Raw genomic sequence first — 21,661 nt, forward strand, 5'->3', positions numbered from 1 at the left:
CATAATTTAAAAAAAAAACTCGCATTCATAAATAACTGCCATGAACAAGAATAGATAGACGTTTCAGGCAATGGCCCTTTTTCATAGCCCTTCTTCGTAGCTATGAAGACCATGGCCTAAAATGTTGCTGTAAAGGCAGGCTACTGAATGAAAAAACAACCATAGAAATGTTCCCACTTCACGACATGGTTATTGATATTTGAGTTTTTCTTACGAATGCAAATAATTCCTTTATCTCGATATCCAAATCACAAATTACTATCAACGCATTCCTATTGCACAGATCATGTTCGCTATGGGGGTTGCCTGTTGCGTTTATAAATACTGTACACGCAAATTCTGTCACCTTAAATGCGAGTGCTCGCTCCGTACTGCGAGAGTGCTTTTCCGTTGCCAGTCATATGACTATGCAAGCATCCCCCACTGCATTAATGAACACCCATGTAGCCAAACGTGTATTCCCACAATACAAATGTTTTCGACGCAAGACTTGCTTTTACATTCCGGTGAAACCCCTCGAAGCCAAACCACGGTAAGGCCGAGATTTAGGGTCACATGCCAGAGAAGGCTCCCTGGATTTTTTTTGAAAGCAAAACTACTCTCAACGAGAACTTTCTCTGGAGCACTGCTCATGCACCAATTAAGCAGTGTGCTGAAGGATGTTATGTTTGAAAAAGTTTAATTAATTTTAAACGTGTATCATTTATAACATTTATGTCAAAATGAGAGAGTGTAAGGTCACCCACCAGCAGACCACGTGGTAGACTAATGGGAACTCTGCTGGTGGCAACCCATCTTAATCTCTCTATTTAGCTTGTACTCTAATTTATAAAACTGTAAAAATGGTTTTGATTAAATGTTGTGCTGTACATTTGTTTTGTAAATTAATTACTACAAAACAATGTTTCATGGCAGTATGTTAATTTACTACTTTTTTATATTTAAAATAAATAGACGTACTTTTTGAATGTTATAAATACCGTACATTAACGGCCTGTATCAGGACTTGACTTCTTCAAGCCAGCCACAAAACCCCTCCTGTGCTGGCCACCTCTCAGCTTCGTGGTGATGTGTACATGACCCTGATTCAAGTCAAGTATTGTTTTAAGTCTTGTTTTAATTACAAAACATCCAAGATAACAGTTACTTGGTCTAAATTAAATGTATGGCATTCAATGTTATTTCAAGATACGAAGGATAATTAACCCTTTCCCGTTTCGATGAGGTACGTTTACGCCATCATTTTAATTCCGATTCAGTACCGATGACGTACGCGTACATCGTTAAAACGAAAGGGGAAGAAAAAAATCAAATAACTTTATCGGTACCAAGGCTCTCACAAGGCCATGCAGTTTGGCGCCAGCTGTCATAGAGCGCGGTCGTGTCGCGACAGTTCTCTGCGGTGAGTGCCATGTGTTTAATAACAGCCTCTCTAGATAAAATGTACGCTAACCGCTTGTGCATTCCGAGATTCAGAGGCGAACAGGACCCACCCTGCAACTTGCAGACGTCTCGGAATCAGAAAGGGTTAAAGATGCACCCCAAACTTGTGCCCGGTATCAATAGAGTTATACAAATCTGTTCTCACACACATCTATAGAGGATTGAAAGACGCACCCCCAAATGTTGCTTCACAATACGGGGGGTGGAGGGGGGGGTTGGAAAATGCGTGTTATAATCTGGAAAATACGTAATTTCGTGTTAATTACATGTACATTTATTAACACTTCGTAATTATTACTTGCAGCTACAGGAGGATAAGAAAAATGTAAAGCTACAAATTTGTAACCAGCACAATTTCTGTAGATTCACCGTCCCCTATCGTCAAAAAGGCTACCTCACCAAATCAGCTAGGCTTCGAGAGGGTTTACTGTTGAGTCGAGTGACTGGGGAACTTTCATCACGGTGCTGCCATCAGCTCTGTTGAAATGTAAATACGAACCAAGGTTGCCGAACATAACGCAACGCCGTGTTACATCGAGAGTCAATCACTGCTGGATGAGGGCCTCTCGCCGTGATGCAAGGTACACGAGGATTATGTAACCATACTTCGCCACGCTGGTCAGTGATGATTAAGGCAGGAAAGCTTAGACATGACGAGAGCATGCACATACAATACAGCGGCACTGCCCTCTACTGCCCATTACGAAGCAAACTCCCACACGGTGGCCTATGTCAACCTGGCATGCATGGTGGTCAACCGATCCAAGCACTATCCAGACTCAACCCTGTTTAGCGTCCGAGATCTGATGAGGTCAGGTGCATTCTCCGTGATTTGGTCATAGGTACTGTGTATATACACAAGACTATATTATGGGGCAGCAAAGATTGTACATTTGCTGTACTGTATTTTTTTACCCAAGCCCCTTGAGAAATAGACTGTTGAGCTCAATTAACTCTCATCCAGTCAAAATAATAACCAAGTTAAAATTTCCCATTTGCGAATAATTTCGGTTTTTTTTGTCTCTTCTTTTTATAAACGTATTGGTGCATGCACACATTTTTACTTTCATAACGGTAAACAGGTTACTTGGCAATTAATGGAGTGGTGGACACAGGTTCACCTTTAATATTCGATAATATTTACACAATCATATGAACACTTGAGAAACAATATGAACATAACGACTAACTTCATGAAGTTTTTTCGGAAATACTCTCATTTTGCGATTGAATGTGTGGTGATGCTATTTAATCATAACTTAATTTCAATATAGCCACAATATGTAGCAAAACACATTAGTCTAGTTGCCCTGTATAGATGAATATGAATTACAAACATTTCAGTGCAGAAAACAATAAACGATGAACAGACTACTACTATCTCACTACAGAAAATGCAAGATCCATTCAAGGAATTGCAATTCATTTATCTTGAATTAAGAACGGGCGCATTTATATGCATGACACATTAACGAACAGTTTTATAATTGCCTATGCAGACAAATTTACATAGTATTGCAAAATAATTTGAAAGCGTGGAAAACACAAGTGCAGCCACCACTGTTTTAGCTGTGTAAAGATGTGAGCAATGGACTTTACACACTGAAACAAAGGAAAGTGCGTATACACAATATAAGCACACATCGAAGCAGAAGCAAGTTCCACATTGCAGCGTTAAAGATTACAAGCATCCCACAATAAGAATTTTTTTTCGCGCTGGCTTTTAAACACAGGCCGGAAATAAAATTTTATTAATCGCTCATTAAAACGCATTTGGATCCCACTTTATTTCGCACGTGCAGCGATTTGCTGCAAAAAGAAGCATACACCATGCATCATTAATCAAAACCACGGCCTTATTCTGCTACTGTCTGGGGCGTTTATTACCCGGCCTAATTAAACAGATCTTTGAACTGGAATTTCAGATAGCCGCTAACAGATTACCATTAATTACAGGAGGAAGATTATGAGCCATTAGGTGAAGCCAGGTTCTCTTTCTATGGCCTCACTTTAGTCATGGAAGATTGCTTATTAAGGTGCTAGCAAGTTGGCCTGAAAAAAGCTTTATTCTTTATGCAAAGTGGGAGTTTTTCCTTTTCGCTAAATTAAAGGACCTGGGACCAGGTTTATGCCAGGGCACAGCGAGCTGAAAATGGCTGTTCGTCACGCAAGACCAGTGGAATTTATTAGCGGAAATTTAGAGGTTCCCATGAAATACCATGCTCCGCATAAATTTCTTCTTTTGTGGTCTTGCTGGGATGTGTGTCACAAATGTTTTGGCCTCCTAGCCTAATTGTTCCTAGTGTTCCCAGTGTTTTAATTAAAAACATAAATTTTTCAATGTTCAAACATGCCAAATATTTCTCCGTAAATTATAGTCTTCAGTGAAAACTGGTTATAATTAGGCTCTTCTAATATCAGTCTCATTACTTTCATTTACTATGTGGGTGTTTCAAGGGTCATCAGGGTCATCTTGTGCCATTCTGATCAGCAGATGCACCCAGAACAAAAGCAACATGTTAATTAGAATACGGTACATTTAAAGAAATTTGGCACGATTCCCCTACACCTGGTTGAATGTGACAATGCACGTGTTCACTTTTTAAGCTCTTTACTGAAATACGTTTATACATCTACTTGGTTCCTAAATTATATAATCAACCTTCATCAGTCCACTACTAGATGAAGGCCTCCAAAGCCATCACCAACTCTAAATCCCGCAATGCAATAATTTGTCAAACACCTGCACACAAGCCGATTTCATCATTCCATCTCTTCGGTAGGCATCCCGTAGGACACGCTGCACTCCTCGGCTGCCACTTCATGATTAGAATACGCGGCCTGCCCAAGCCCCCTCTCTCTTTTAACAATTTCATATAATTAACCTGTTCATATTTATAATCCATTCTTTGGTATTCTTAACCACTGAAATTTAAAGACGTATGCTTTTTCACTTTTTATGCAGTGGTCACACGTTCAAAAACAAATATATTTAACTCGATACAGTATTGTCAGCAACTGCCATTTTATTTGACAAAAACAAATTGTGCTGTTAAGCTATCTGGGACAAGTTAAACATTTTCCACCCTTAATATTCAGGTTTCCTTCATTACTGACAGTAATAAAAAGTTCTTGAGGGGAGCTCAAACACATTGCCTCCATTAGGGCGGAAACTTCTCCTTGTATAAATAAAATTATTTGGAAGAGCATTAAAAAGGATGGGAGAAAAAAAAAACATTGAGATCATACAGCCTTTTTGGCACCAAGAGAAAGCACAGCCAAGTGGTATTACAGAGCAGCCACTCATGCGGACATCAAAGGCCCCATCGCCTAGATCACCCAACGTGCAGAGGGCGAAACACGCAACGTGAATTGCGTGCTGGAGAGGCGGTGCAAGGAGTGGAGGTGTAACTGGGCTCTGGCTTATCTCTGCCTAAACAGAATCAGAATCTTGATGCTGGAGGAATCCGATGAGCTATTAAGCTCTTTTTCATAGATGTCCGATAGGGCCGGATCAGAAAGTTACAACAATACAAAAACATGCCAGGACTGCAAAGTATAGCAAAGGTAAGCAAATCACAAAATATATATATTTTTTATTCCCCAGGTAAATAAAGCCCACTGAGCTATTAGCTTATTTTTCCCAAGCAGCCTGGCTATCGCAGATGATAGCTCAATTATCGTGGAAGCCAAGATGAGCAGTGCTCTGTGTGCAGAATACATCTGATGGTTTCGGATCTTTTGCGGCTGCTTTAGCAACGCACCCTCGAGTGCAACTTGTCACAGCAACACTTTCTCTTCACAAACTGTATCACATGTCATCCGCTCTTCGTATTTGTAAACCAAAGTGGGGGACATTCCGAGAATGATGCTTCGACATATTTTTAAATTGAAAAAAAAAGTGAATATCAATTCCCTGCTCTGCTACCAATTATGGTGAAGATGAAATGCGTAAATATTAATGTGTGATATGATTATTATATAAATCGTTTATGCTCCATTGCTTATTTTCCTACTGTCGACGCTATTGTGTTATTTTCATTGTTGTAAATGCTTGGACATTTTTCCTGGTAAAGATTTTCAATGTATGTTACTAATTACTGGGCTGCTTTCACATAGCAGGTCTGTTCTTTATTTTAAAATATTTCTTAATATCATATGCAAACAATTAGGGCTGTTTGAGAAAGAAGCCAAAAACTTGCATCTTACCAGAATTTAATCAAGTGTCATACTAGTTTGCTAAATCCAATTATTTTGAGTTTCCTATTTCTGGATGACACCAATCATTGAATTACAGTTTTAGGTGCACAGCGCTTTACAAAGACAAGTAAAAAACTGCTGATACGAAAACATTTTGTAACATTTATCACAGGGAATGAGCAATTTCAACAAAAAATAAAGACTTACAATGTGGAACGTTAAAACTAGAGTGTGGGTTAAAGCCAATCCAAAATAAGGTCTACATGTTTCAACTACATATACAAGATTTAATAAAACAAAAGGAATATATGAGGATAATACAGTAACTTGGTGGCTGGGAAGATGTCAGCCAAAGGTCAGGGGCCTCTGGCCTGGCAATATTGCTGGAAATATAAGCGTTTCACTTTTAATAAAGTGTTATCGAGATGCATCCGAGATGTGGACGCCAATGACATGCGTTTCATTCCGAGTACTATCCATAGATCAGCAGCACAAAGACGGGGGGGCCTTACTTGAAGGGCCCTTGTTGGCTTGGCACGCATACATACAAATGAGTTGCTCGCTATGAACATGCATCGATTGCAAGTATGCCCCCACACTGATGCCCAAAAAAATTATGAATATGTTGAAGCCCATCGAATTTGAGTTTTTTTTAGGATTTGCATAAAAAAAGTTTCCTATACTTGGCACTGCCACTCACCACTCAATCAGCAGAAGGTAAAGGTATAGCCCCTTCTCATGCCGGTATAAGCTGCTGCTCACGAAGGGCCCTCCCCCGACGAGAGAAATCTAAGATAGTCCTTTAGAATACCCGCCCATACGGGACATCTGTGAAAAACAGCTTCATAGCTCATCAGATTTCTCCAGAAAAAATAAAGATTCTGTATTTGGATTACTCTTCCAAACTTTTTTACACCACAGATGTGATTATAACTGATTAAAGATGTACCCATTTATACTGTTGGGTGGACAGGTGGGGAAGAAATTTCAGAAATCTGCTCCATTGTCTCAACTGCTCCGTTGGAAAATATAACCAGTGACCTTTTGTTTTCAAGTTCAGTTTTCCAACCCATTACACCTTGGCAGGCATTCCATTAGATGATCACCCATGACCATGGCCTGATCTCACAATTCATCACTCCTAAAAATGTTTAACGCACACCCTATTCAACCACCAGAGGTAATATGATACAACAACCGAACACCATCGGACTCAGCTAACAAGTGTGTGCCACTTACCCTGACTGCAAGTGGCAGAGACCTCGTTGAGGCAAGCTCCCCCACCCTCCCAGCAATGTAGGGTGGTGGACTCATCTCATCCAGACCATCTTAAAATGATTGAGCACATGTGGTATTCGTGCTATTCTCATAGCCCAAGGCTATCATGAAGGTGCTACGTTTCACAGTTGGATAGTCTTGCCAAGAGGTGACAATGCTGATGTGGTTTTTACCCAATTAAGAAATTTGTGGTACCTTTTTCAAATTTGGCAATGTTTGATCACGTCACTGGAATACATGGCCCACTGTAAATGGGAAATGTCACTGGTTTAATGGCCAGTGTGCCAGACAACAGTTTCACTTTTTACTAAAACACCCAAAGTATTAATCAGGGCAGCCTATGGGCTCGAACCATGAACCTTGAACCTCTGCAGCAAGCGGCAAATGTGCTCCCACCCGCACATGCCGAGCAGTGACGTCACCGCTGGCTGCCAATAATCTTGCATAGTCCAGAAATTGTGAAGGACACCTGACAGCCAGCAACACTTTTGACTCCGAACATCCACTTCCAGCCCTCAAGACACCGATGATCAGAAATCCACAGCGGTGTGGAAGGGAACTCAAGAGCGGCAGTAAACAGGAAACAACTCCACTTCCTCATCCACGACACTGCCACCTCTCGCCACCCAATCTTTTCAACCTGTGCCAGAGCTCAAACCGATGAGACGGGAACCCAAGTGGATATAGGACGGCCCTAACCAAATGCCTCATTTGTGGAAGCCACAGTGTACGGGCCTATAGTGCCGCACAGTGGACCACTGAGTTACTATACAAATGGCCGCCAGTGAAACCCCCGTCCCAAAAGGCCCAGGACGTTGGCAGCGCTGTCGCTCAGTGAGCCCGGCCAGTCTCACGCACCAGCCAATCCCCACCCCCGCGTCACCATGACGAGGCAAAACACTTCTTCAACAGGGCAGCCAATCTTTTCTTAGATGGCGGCAGCCCCTAAAAACCTCTTCAGAAAAAAAAACAATCGCCCAGACCGCCCGACAGGACTCGGCTCTCGCCAAACAATGAGATGGTGCCCGCAAACATCCCAATTGACGCAAATCCTGCTCCATTCTAAACAGACAAGGACAGAAGTTTGGCAAGACGACGTCCCGCTCCATATGAAAAGCTGAATCTACCTTCAGCAGAAACCTTTCCAGACAAATACATAATTAAACTATGGAACCATATCACGGTGAACCACCATGTATGGCTTTCCTCTCATATAATAGAATCATCTTCCCGACTTTCTTCATCTGGAAAACGACCAACGGTTTCTCTTCTAGAGACGCAAGTCCGGCTCACCTCATTGGAGATCGCATGCAGAGACGTTGATGGAAGAGCTCGATGAGGTGCTGGTGGTTTGTACCACTGCAAGTCGGACAGTGCTGTGTGGTTGTGTCACATGCTAATGGTGGCATGCCCAGAGTATAAATTACAACATGTTTTAGTCACGATGTATTTTTTGAGATCTGGAATGGCGAGTGGCAATGACACAGAAACGCATGTTCACGGCAGTGCTCTATGTAGAGCAGGTATTTCATTATTTAAAAAATAAGTTGACTATTTTTTTTACAATTATTCCTTTTAGCCACTTAATCATATATATAATTATTATTATTATGTAATTTGATGTGTGTGCGTGTAGTGATCATCCTGTTGAAATTGATCCATGATGGGATTGTGGAATTCCCACCAGTGGCTCAGGGCCACCTACAGATATGAGCACCATTCACATGGCTTGCTGCTCTATACAGACACACTTGTTTTCCCTCGACGTGTGCATACTGCAAGACAAATAGCGGAGCCGTGGCTCAATTCCTAACCATGGCTAACATGAATACTGAATGAGACTCTGAAGCAGTCCTGGGCCTCCTGTCGGCCCAGGAGTTTTTACGGTGTGTATGCGCACTGGGGAGACACAGGCACCCGGGAATTATGATGGCCACAAAACCCTATGTATGTTGGGCCATGTCGGCTTTAATACGCGATTGCCAACAGCATTTTTCTCCAACAGTCTACGTAGGCTATGCAGGAGATCCTTGTCTTTGTATATTCTGTGCACCGATATTGCACCCACCCATGACAAGACATCGTGCACGATTTGGGTTTCCACCTCGATTGGAAAACTACAGCATGTATTCATGTGTCACCTGGAATGGTGTTTTATTACACAACTGACAAAACTGGGAACTTTAATGCCCCCGGGATGACTTAAAGCTTTCCCATGACAGCTACGCCGACAAAAAGAATATCCTGCAAAAACCAGGACAGGTGGCACAATAAATGAACGGAGTTTACGTACCAGCACGGTCTGCACCAGCCGGCCCAGCAGCTGTGCACTCGGCGCCACCACAGGCCTCAAGTGCTGCTCCTGCATCAGCCACTGCAGCATCGGCGCGAGCGCCCGCGCGTGCTCCCTCTGGGGCGCCGGCTGCACTCTGTCGCCGGCGCTCGGCGCTCCCGACGCAAGCTCCTCGAGCTCCTCGAGCAGGGAGCTCAGCACGGCGGGGCAGGCGCCGGGGAGGGTGGCCAGGCTGGACTCGCAAGCCTCGAGCACACACTGCCTGCAAGGAACAGGGAGTCAAACCACAGCTGCTGAAGGGAAATGGATCATCAAGCTCGGGCAACGTCGGGGGCAACAACAGGGCACAATCGGCCAACAAATGCATTGTCGAGCGGTGTATTGTTTTGCAACCGACAAAAAACGTGATTTTTAATGTTATTGCAGGTGAAATTCACTATGATAATACGCACCGTCTCCTGCAAAGTGAATATTAAAAGATCCTCCGATGTCATTCGCAAGAGGAGAGCATTGTTTTTTCAGTGTCCAAATTTTTCCAAATTCGAAAATTCCCCGAAAATGATACACACAAACACACAGTAATTATCACCCCTGCTGGCAAACTAATGCCCCCCAGGTCACTCACGCAAAATAAGACTATGCTGATCTCTTGAGTTCTTACCTACCTGTCCCAAGAAGACTTTCAAAATTTACCAGGAGACCGACCTTAAAAAAAAAAAAGAGAGGACGTCCCGGGAAAAGCAACTTCTGTCACGACTCTGCGAGCAATGCCGTAGAGGTTTTGCGCCACCTCAGGACGCACTTAACCATGCAGTGCGACCACCTCGTCTGCTTTAGCCCCCTGCTTGGGTTAAGAAGAGAGCCTGCCGAGGCTTGCCTCTCAAAAAAACAACAAAAATCATCTGCCTTTAGCCACGCGAGCTAATACCACGGAGTGCCCTTTTAAAATTTTAATTATCTCGCAACTGCGCAGAAGGTGTGAGAGAGATGTGGTGCCGAGTGCGTTGAGTGCGCGTGTGCACACACGACAGGACAACAGAACGCGACGCGAACGGCGTCTCCCAATCTTGGCACGCACTTGGGGCTTGGACCATGGCCCGGGGCGGATTATTTCTTGGCCCTCACACTTTTCCTATGAAAATTTTCAAAAGTCGACGTCGCACTTCGCCTTCGGAAGACACTCGCCCTTTGGCGCCGTGCAAATCGGGACAGATTTCACAATAGAACGCCGGTTGTGTGATTCCAATGAAGCCATTTCATTTCTTTACAAGCACCCAGCAAAGCAGACCCCAGTGACCAAGCCGTGGTTGAGCGTGAACGTATAAAGTTACGCTTCGGCACATCTGTTACATCGTGAGGAGGGGGTATGGGTCGGCGTATATTGTGTACTCCTTGTGTGCGTGTGTGTGTGTGTATATATAGCGTCGGTCTTGGTGTGAAGGGCAGGTACATTCTGACGTGCACATTCATAAGCAGAATGTTTGCACAAAGATCCCCCGTGCAGCCTTTAACAGACTGTTACTGCAAGTGCTGTTAGCGAACACCTATAAAGGCCGGCACGGCACACGAGGGGGTCAGTCACCACGCCTGACCGCCTTTGTCTCCCCAGTGGTGATGTTTACACACTGTACCAGGTACTCATTTGAGGTGATATGGGAGAGGCCCAGGGTCGGTTCAGATATTCGCTACTGGTGTTGGCCATGAGCGGGAATCGAACTTGGGTCGCCGGGTCAGTAGCGCAGCATGCTAACCGCTACACTACCGCTCCCCACCGTTTGCACACACATGTGCACACACAAACACACAATGTGATTGCACAGGTGGATTAACGGATGACTAAAAAGTTGGAAAGAACACCAAGATACACTTATTTCCATCTGTTGTATGTGTCAGCGGGACCACACTGTCAGCAGAGGGGCAGTAAGGCAACATCTGCTGTTCTTCTATGCTCTCACGTCTATGCTCCCCACCTTCACCAACCCACACTGCTCAGTGTGGTGAACTATGATCAAATAACCCCCACGACCGGTACAGCGTGGCGCTGCCTTCATTTAGCAGACAAATAATCAAAAGGGCCGTGTCATCTGCATATGTAGGCACGTCACATGCAGTAAGTGCTGGTTGCAAGGATTCCATCTCTCTCAGCGCAGATTATGGACGACAATGGGTGAGAGTTGAGAGTCAGGGTCTTATTCTCTTTCCAGCAGGGTGATTTCTCCTCATTGAATATTCAGGTGAAGTGATGAGCTGATAGATTCAGGGTCAAAGGCAATGCTCGGGCTGTGCCTGGTCAGAGGGGCGCAGCTCTGGGTCACAAATGCAAGTCAAGAGCAAATGCTCTTTACCGAAAGAGTAGAAACAAAGCCCACATGTATGTACAGTGCAAGGGATTATATAGTACTGTACATAGCAGGCCTGCAACAATCGGCCTTACTCGTGCAACTCAGTCAGGTTATGGGGCTGAGGGTTGATTTTGGTTCATACTCTTAGTTCTTTCGGTAAAGTCATGTAGGTAAAAAATGAAATTAAAATTAATAAAAATAAAATAAAAATCACGACGTTTCGGAGGCAACACAAGTCTCCGTCAGCAGGTGGGACCGTCACAGCCAGATTTGCTGCATGACGGAGACTTGTGTTGCCTCCGAAACGTCGTGATTTTTATTTTATTTTTTATTAATTTTAATTTCATTTTTTACCTACGTGACTTTACCGAAAGAACTAAGAGTATGAATCCTTGCAGTCACGAAAGCTTCAAATCTAGAATTGATTTTGGTTCTTTGCTAACGTTGTGGTACAATTTAGCACCGATATAGTGGCTGCAAGGGCACCCTAACTACATTCAAGCCCATAAGAATCGACACGCATGATTCTCAGATTGTCAGCACGATTATCGATTTGAATCCACGCGTCAATGCATCGTTATACCCCGAGCACGTGTATAGTTTTACTGATTGCACCTGCTAAATTTAGGGCATATAATTCGAATTATTTTCAAACAAACCTCCATAATCCGTCCTGTGTGTGTTTTCCTACTTACTTTTAATACTGACGATAAAGCCATATTATTCAAGTTCTGAAACGGTTATACAAACTATCATGCTTTTTTAACACACAAACCAAACAAGGACATCCATCTATTCCGGGCTTTGGCAACGGCAAACCCCCGCAATGTTGTCCAAACCTCCAACTTCCAAAGTCGAACGAAAGTTTGGGTACCAGTTCCTCAAAGTCCCCCTTCAATGCGCTTTCAATAACACCACTACCCAGTCCAAACAAAATCTCACCTTTACGGGAAATATAATTACACGGCCCTGGCCAGCTGCAGGTCAGGAAACAATCTGAATTTAGAGAGGAATATGAATAATATTGTCTTACTGCCAGACTGCAACCCCCTTCTCTTGCCTTAGCTGCCACCTTCTGCCCTTCATCTCCCGTTCAATCTTGCATCAATCTCCCTCCATCCAGACAAACCCTGAGACTGCACCGTCCCTTTATTTTCCTGTGGGTGTGTTGCGTTTTTTTTGTCCTCGGCCCTGCCTTGTCACCTTTCCCCAGGATCTGTCCCATCTGAGCCTCAGACAACAGAGGCGTAGGGATAGGAAGGAATGAAATGGCATCGTGGTCGTCCCCTTGTGTTGAGGATACGAGCTCACCAACCACTGGGTTACCCACCGTCATGGACGATACCCCCCCACCCTGCACCTTTACATCTTATCATCAGCCACGAACAATCCACTGCTGGATGAAGGCCTCTCCAAGCTGTCACCGTATCTCGTGATCCAGCGACATAATAATCCACCCTAGCACCCACGCACGATCTGATTTCATCTCTCTGTCTACTTGCTTGTCCAATACGGTTGTACCCACCACACTAGGCATGTAACAGTGCATAAATTCATTGAAACAGAAATATATACCGATATACGACACATGTATCAAATTGTACCTCTAAATATCCACTATGTACAATTCATACAAATGTGTACACTAATATTACATTTAGGCTAACCGAGCTAACTGAATTATGCAAACAAGGCACGCAAAAACTAAAAGTAATCCCAACGAGACAGTAAAAATGTGACAAAAGTAATAGATTCCCGAAAATAACTGTGACCCCCCCGGGATCTTGCCAATTCATCGAATTGCTTGGTGGATAAATTGTTACTTTGCACAAAACAACAACTAAACTTGCTTGCGATTCATATTTAGAAAAATGCGACGGAGAGAAAGTTTTTCCATCCACGGATTGGTCTGCAATTACGACAGCTTTTTCTTAAAGAGTAGCTTTTACGACAATGCTTTAATGGAACAGGTAAAACTGCTGCAGTCAGCTGGTTTCTCGTAATGCCTTGAATTATACGATTCTATAAGAAGAAGAAAAACACGTGGATCATGAAATATTTAATAGCTATAAAATGACCCTCACATTACAATGATGAACCAGAAACCATCCGCTGGATTTCCATACACAAAAGCTCTATACTGTATATAACAAAGGGGTAGTTTTGGAATTCTTGTGCAGTCACCTACCAAGTTTCCCACCTTTGCATGCATCATACCCTTTCTCCCTCTGTGCTGTGTGTGTTGTATATATATATTTACACACAGTGTATGTGATTCGCTGCGCTTCACAGAGCCCAGCATGGCTAGGTCACCCCAGCCTAATCTTGCCTCCCCCTGCCTTTGCAATCTCTTGCTTTATTGAGGGCACGCTGTCAGCGACTCAGGCGCGGCGCTACAAGGCTTGAAACAGGGCCTGCGTTATTGAAAAAACACAAATCTGTAGTCTAAACATGACCGGACGCCCCGTGGCAAAGCCACAACACAGCACTTGTGTGCTTGTCTGCCCAGTTTTATATTTCCCGCATGAAACACGGCATTAGGAAAAATGTGCATCCCCATCTGAAAATCGGCTATAAGTTGCATTCGGCTGCGGAAAGCTTCCGGGCAATCTACACCTGCGGAAAAATGCAGCGCTGCAATCATCACGGTAACATGTGAAATGCTGCATGCATATTTCCGTATAATCTTCCGCGATGTAAACACTTCAATTACACCGTACTTCACCTGTCATTGCTTTCCCCATATCCGCTAACACTATCAAGAGTGCAAAGGGTCCATGTTTATGAATCATGGATACTGTTGTCTTTGAATCACTGCACACAAGTATCCATTGAGTGGCACACTTTCAAATTGGAAAATGGTCTACTGCACACAATTGAAAATATACAACCTCAATACATCCTATCCACCTGACCCTACTGCACACGTACTCCATCTATCCACCACTCCTTGAAGTTTTTGACTGAACCCTTGTATTTTATTCCTTCTCAGCTTCACTGCAAGCAGCCACATTTCTAAAAATTGCTCAAAAAAGCAGCTACCCATTGTACTTGAACAGACATACATACAAAGCCATGTCAAAGATACTAAGCCCTTGGGATCAATGATTCCCGATACCATGTTTTGAATTTCCATCGCTAGTCGGATGATATGCGTAATGCAATCTCTCACCGCTTCACGATGATAAAGCGTAAACGCACAATGGTGTAAAAGACGTCTCTCAGAAACAATTTTACCTTTGTGCGATTATTTTGATACTACGGCCACAGCTGATGCCATCATCAGGGCACATATTCTCCATAGAAATTGTAACCTTTCGCTCCAAAACCATTTTATACCAGGAAAAAAAACAGTTGAATGTCGTTTGATTTGTTGATTCTGTGCATCACGTTGCTATTGATGAAAAAACAAGTCTTAAAACAGATTCACTGTCCCTGCATGCATCCTCAAGGGCTTATGTAATTATTCTTACGGGGAATCTGACAAATAATTTCCCACATGGGGGAGGACGTCAACAACATCATGAACCAATTGGCTTACATAAGCAAGTGGCCCTATTCGCACAATCCAACCCACTTTAAGTGCACAATACGGTCAACAAATTACATGGTTATTATACTGCACATTATACTCCGCCCTCAACTGAATACTTAACACAGACTACGGGGGTCTGCGTGCATTCATCTCTTGAGGTGAATCTACATTGAGATGCTACTTGAATGTAAATAATAATAGTAATGCCAATTATTTTTAATACAGGAATAAAAATGGAATGGTAATTGCACAATGTGCTCACACAGGGCTGTGTTTATATTACACGGCAGGTTCAACGGTGCACTGGGCTTGACCCGTCAGGTGAAGGTGCTCCTTGGCTTGAGCTCAACAAACTTTAAAACACGGATTCCCGTTCCCACTCTGAAAGCAATTAATCATGGTTTAACGTACAATTACACATTCATTAAATCCCCATCCCCTCATCTGCCACCTTGCAGTATGAACGCATACATGCCACGCTGAGTCCATGGGCAGGTTGCGCGTGATGGGGGAAAGTGTGGGTAGCTCCCATCTCATCCGAGATGTCTAGCCAGTGTGGAATGGCAGGCCACATATACCCCCTCGAGGGAGGCCCATCCACCAGCAGTGGCATGAGCAAGCAGTTGCAGGGCTGCACCTTTATTATTGCTTCCTTTAATAACAAACTGCCCCTTACGTACATGTGTTTAATGTTTGCATGCTTTTGCCTTCAAAAGCCGTATATTGTTAATGTGCCAGTGGTTAAAAATATAATGGAGTCAGATCCAATTAATCAATGACTTATTTAGAATCAGGTGAAGAGCCCATTGAGAAAATCATATTTATTGCAAATGTAGCAGTTGGCAGAGTCCCCCTCCACAGGATATACTGTACAGCAACATGGACGTGGCCACTTCCTCCGAAAACCCTGCCAACTCATCGCCTGCCGACTGCCGTTCAATGGCCGCCCTCCCGGTCCCGTTTCATCGCAGAGCCACAAAGTTCAACTGACGGAGTGAAATCTCACCTTCGGCGCTGCTCACCCTGCGCCGGGGTGCCGGACGAAGGGCTCGCGAGGGCGCGCTGCAGGAGGGCGCGGGTGCACGCTGCGACGAGCGCGAGCGGCAGCAGCTCGGGGTCGCACGCCGGGTCCCACAGCCGCGTCGTGCCACTCAGGAGCCCCAACGCGCACGTGTCCGGCAGCACGGGCACGCCGGTCTGGGATCGACGGGAAAGAGGAAAGAGCAGAGAAGGAATGGCATCCGCGCCCCGCAGCAAAGCAGCACCGCGGAAATTGAAATGATGCACGAGGCTTTGTAACGGACGCATTTGATTCGTCAGTAAAGTAACTAAAAAAAATCTACTTTTTTTACGTATCGAATCACGCGAATGGTTTACAATGCAAAATGTATACAGTTTAAGAAGGTCTCAAATTTTTAGATATCAGTACAATCGTTAGAAATGTAACATTTTTTAAAAGTGCAGCCTTTATAAATTCACCAATGGGTAAAGGCCTCACCATGCTATGCCGGCCATACGGTATTTTTACAATACTTCACCACACTGATCAGTGCGCGTCAGTGAAAGGGAGCAGCATTGCGTGTGATATCACTTAGCACTGATGCTCGCCGTGACTGGGAATTTAAGTCAGGTCACCGGGCTCATAGCGCAGCATACTAGCCACTGTACACCACCGCTCCAACCTCTTTTATGTGCTTTATTGATCCCGACTAGAATCCAAACATCGTCCTTCGGACGTTAGAATGAAGCTTCTTTTGGAAAAGACGCAACGGAGACCAGGGCCCATATGGTCTAGAGTTCGGGAGCTGTACACAGCTGGAGCGGACATCCTGTCAACCTGCTCACCAAGTGGCTCTCAAAGCCGTGGCCAAGAACCTCGAGGAGCTGCGGGCGAGACGGCACCGATCCCAAACACCAGCACACCACCTGCACCCGACAGCGATGACAAAGACAAAGATCCCCGTATAGCCTTAAACAGACTGTTGGGGGCAAACACTGTTAGCGAGCGCTAATGAAGGTTGGCACGGCACACGAGGGGGTGGGGTGGCCAGCACCACTCTCGGCCACTTTAGTCTCTCCAGTGCCGACGTTTAAAATTTGGATAATGCACCAGATACTCATTTGAAGCCGACGAGGCCCCGGACCAGTTCAGATGTGCATAACTGATAATGGCTGTGAGCAGGAATTGAACCCGGGTCGCCGCGTTCAGAGGCCAGTGGGCTAACGACTGTGCCACCGGACTACAGCGATGAACATGCCATGCATAACTACACACATGCAATTACAGGGAGCTTAAATAAATGCCTCTACATCTCTAAGCACCTTACATCTCATCTCAACCATTCCATTGCCCTGTGGAAATCCAACCAAGGGGACCTCAGTGATGAATGCCGCTACGTGTCACGAGGTGTGCATGGCACTGGGGCTGCAAAGAGGTAGTGTGCCAGTAGGGGGTGATGTTGCGACATGGTTTTTCCCAATTAGGTGATTTGAAGTTAATGTGCAGTCTAGCTTTTGACAGAATGTTGGGAGCACGCGAGCACCTACTACGGTTGTGGCACAGCACACCACGAGGGGGTGGAGTGGAGAGAACCACACCTGGCTGCCTTTGTCTCCCCCAGTGTGTGTATTTACACTCTCTACAAGGCACTCGCCAACCCAGGGGAGGGTCCAGGTACAGTTCAGATATCACTCAACACTTCCGTTAGCCATGCCCGGGAATCGAGCGAACTCAAGACTGCCAGGTTCTTAGCGCAGTGTGCAATTTTATATGCCACTGGTACCCATGCACATATAAAAATATTGCATACACACACGCACCAAGATCCCCCATTCAGCATAAAAGACCTTGGGGGGGCAAATGCTGTGAACAAGCACCTATGAAGGCCAGCATGGAACATAGGTGGATAGTATAACCAGCACCCCAACTGAGCCACTTGGGTCTCCTCAGTGGCTGATCACACATACAATACCACATGTCTGTATTAGGTTGACTTGATCTAAGGGAGGCGCCCAGGCTAAGTTTAAATATAAAATTCAACAGATATGATCTTGGAAAGGAATTGAACTGCCTGGCCTGTGGTGCAGTGTGTGAACCGCTATCGACACTGCTTCACCATCACGTGATAAGTGCAGTCATGGGTTTCCCATGCATTTAGCCCATAAATACCACCACACATTGCTTTCTCGCGACACCCATTTTCAGAAGATAGTCCCAATTACTTTATGGCCATTATGGTATTTTTAAGCAATAGGTAATAGTATTTTTCAACCCCGTTTCAGATCAATGCTATTCAAGCCATTACAACATAATGTGTTGTGATGGTGAACAAAAATTGCAATTATTTTGAACAGTAATCACATTTAAATTATAAAACACATCACGATACAAAGCTCCAATGCACTCAAATTAAAAGAGCACCACGTATATTGGATAAATAAAACGTCAACAGCCGTGAATGGACAAACGTGGCAAAAAATGTAAGCAACTGAAAAAACACACGTATAAACTCTTTTTATTTAAATTGTATATTTGACTGGGTCAGACAGATAGTGAACTGCTCAGCACATTCACTCCTCCTCTACGGCTTGCACTTGTCAGCTCGAGTTCAACTCGACGACGCAGCAGCAGCAGGAACGGCAGTGGCGCTGCCTCGCGAGCAGTGGCCCTCCCTCCCTTGCCCGTTCTCTGCCATGCGACTCCGCACTCCGGCACGCGCCGCACGTCCGTGTGCTGCCCCGTCACGGCTCCCCCACGCTCGCCGCACTCGTCACGTTGAAGCCACCGCCGCCGCCGCCACGACACCGAAGCCGATCGCGTTTCACGCCCGGGCACTTGAGTACGCTTCGCTTGGGAAAATGTGAAGGTGCAGCACTCCAGTTGCTTGCTCACATTGCTGCTACCAACAACAACCGCCATTCGCCACTAAGTGGCGGTGACGTCACCACGGCGCTTGTGCCAAGCTATGTGCACGAAGACATCACTGCAGTGATGTCTTTGTAATCTCGCGGACACCAGCGGACACCGCTGGTGTCCGCAAGGCCGCGGGAGCTGGTCCGCCGAGCTGTTGCATGAAACAAGTTTATTTGGCCTATGTTGCAGAAACGACAATATAGAGTAGATTTAATTTTTTTATGTTATTGATGCATGGTGGTCCACGGATAGCAGGCATTGTAGATGGCAAGTACAAAAAGAAAGTGAATATAAATAGTTATGAGGCAAGTTCGATTTCTTAGACGTGGAATGGGAAAACAAGAGACTAAAACGTGTTTTTACTGGGTCAAATTATAGGTACAAGCAGCTGGGGAAGACCACAAAATAATTTATGCAAGCAATTTGAACAACTGGGTGCAAATAGGAATATCCAATGCGAGGATCTCGAGCAATATCATGGACAGAGCTAAATGTAAGGGCGTGATCACCGACGTGTTTGAGAAAGGAGATGGCACAGAAAGAGAGGTGGGGTCTGTGAGATTGTTTTGAGGATTGACAATGGTGCACGAGTCCAGAAAGGTTGACAAGCACTGGGCTGCTGTACATGAACCGGTAGGATTTTGTGAATATCGATGGAAAGTGACACCTTGCATGAATACAACACTGGGTGCGTTCGGTTAATTGATCAGGGCCAATATGTGACGATAGGATATGTGACAGTGTACCGTACATGCGTGCGCAGGTTTTAAAATGTGTTCACATGTAGGCCCCAATGCCAAAAAATAAGTTGGCCATTTCTCCTGCGGAAATATAGAGCTGCAATACGTAGGACGAGGAAAGCAGTAATTACTTCCACTTTTGTGATAACTACCATGTGTGAGCTCTACAGATGTCCATGGCTTGGGGTTACAATGAACAATGCTTACCAGGTGAGGGACGTGAAGGCAGTGCACCCCCTCATGGTAAATTGTGAGGCAGGCACTGGTTGATGCATGTCCTACACGTTCCGACTACAATTCGTTTACAAACATCCATTTTGCGGTGTTGCAGAGCGTTATGTGTAAAACAATGTTTTACGGCCATGAGCATACTGGTTTTCCAGACCAATATTACCCAACAATTTTTTTACAAGAAAACTCCGAACCGGTTTCGACCTTCTGGGTTTCATCATTAGAGCATAATGAGTTTGTATACAATACGGAGTTGTGCCGAGCAGGGCCCCCCCATTGGCGACCCAGGAGTATTTAACAAGCTCGACTCTACTGATAAGACAAAAGGTAAAAACTTGCTCAAGAGCTTGCATGCTTAAATAAAGATAGAACCAACTTCTGCATATATATGCCAACACACTGAGAGTATGCAAAAAAAAAACTTGCAAGGTCTTGCACATTAAGCTACCAACGGCACACGTAATTGCACTCGTGGGTAATAAAATGTGTACGAAACAATGCACTCAAGAAAATGTAATCTAGTTCATGTAACAGTTGCGTAACCAAATTGCACCGGTGATTTGTCCCAGATTTTTTGGCCGCTCTGTTGGATGGATGCTAGCCACCTAAGGTACGGCCGCCCTTCAAGTCTGTACTTTTTTTCCCCATGTGACCCCCTTGTAACCCTGTGGTCAGTTGGTTCCTGGAAATAATTACTTGTGCAAGTCTTCATTGAATATTATCGACAGAAATATTTATTTTAAACACTGAGAAAGGCGTCCATTGACAAGAATGGTGAATGATTGCACTAGCATTTTGTTACTGTGACCCGCAGTGTCTTAATGTGCTTTTGTTGCACAGTTACACTCCCTTTTAAGCGGGTGCCTCATTTGGAGTTGGCACAGTGCCCCCGTCGTCGTCCTGTGTAAATGTATATTTTGGTCGGAACCTAAACAGATTTTTGGACGCGGCTCAAGGTGCCGACTCCCACACACACAAAGAGTGGGAGGGGAGGGGTCCTCGGAGGTCAACGTTAGTGCCGATGAGAGGCGGGGAAGGACGCGCTGCGCCAAAAAAAACACATCTGTGCACCCCCCCCCGTCCCCCCCAACTCCAACTCCTTTTAGACGTGTTCCACGCACACACACACACACCTCTACCACGAGGCTCAAAATAAACTTTTGCCATGTGCTGGCTTCGCGCGGCTTTTGAGGATCAGACTTAAAAGACAAAATCTGTATCCAAACTGTCATCTCCTGATACGTGTCTTTGTCTTCCCAGCAAACTCAAAACGCAATACGACGGTTCGCAGCCAAAGGAGATGATAGAAATGGATGCTGCACCTCTCCTCTCATCATGTGCATCAGTCTTCTCCAACATGAACTCACAGGCATACCGATGACAGCTGCCTGCACTTCCATTGCTTTATTTTTTTTATTCCCTAACATTAAATATGCGACAATGTTTCAAACGTGTGAACAAATTTGCCTCATACCCGGCATGAATACATCCTGCAGCACCCTCAATTAGTTCTCCAGCTTATTTGCCTTTTATAACCCACCCCCAGATGGCTTCTGTGGTCTTGCAATGGAAAAACTAGGGCATCCACCCAGGTGGTTCTGTAGCAGAGCACTTGACTTACAATTAAAAGGTTGTCAGGTCAAATAGCAATCAGGCATAGATCTAATCCATCATCCCTCCAGGAAT

At 44.7% G+C, this 21,661-nt stretch overlaps 1 protein-coding gene across 1 annotated transcript in view; it reads right to left on the reverse strand.

Moving 5' to 3' along the window:
* Nucleotides 1–21,661, reverse strand: part of TEX10 (testis expressed 10) — a 46,993-nt gene that overhangs the window by 2,133 nt on the left and 23,199 nt on the right. The window contains exons 13-15 of the mRNA XM_078869179.1: nucleotides 16,937–17,017; nucleotides 16,098–16,288; nucleotides 9,215–9,476 (exon numbers count right to left, since the gene is read on the reverse strand). Coding sequence (XP_078725305.1) covers nucleotides 9,215–9,476; nucleotides 16,098–16,288; nucleotides 16,937–17,017 — 534 coding nt within the window. The remainder of the gene's footprint in view (nucleotides 1–9,214; nucleotides 9,477–16,097; nucleotides 16,289–16,936; nucleotides 17,018–21,661) is intronic.

This window comes from Lampetra fluviatilis, chromosome 2, assembly GCF_964198595.1.
Source record: "Lampetra fluviatilis chromosome 2, kcLamFluv1.1, whole genome shotgun sequence".
Classification (NCBI taxonomy): domain Eukaryota; kingdom Metazoa; phylum Chordata; class Hyperoartia; order Petromyzontiformes; family Petromyzontidae; genus Lampetra; species Lampetra fluviatilis.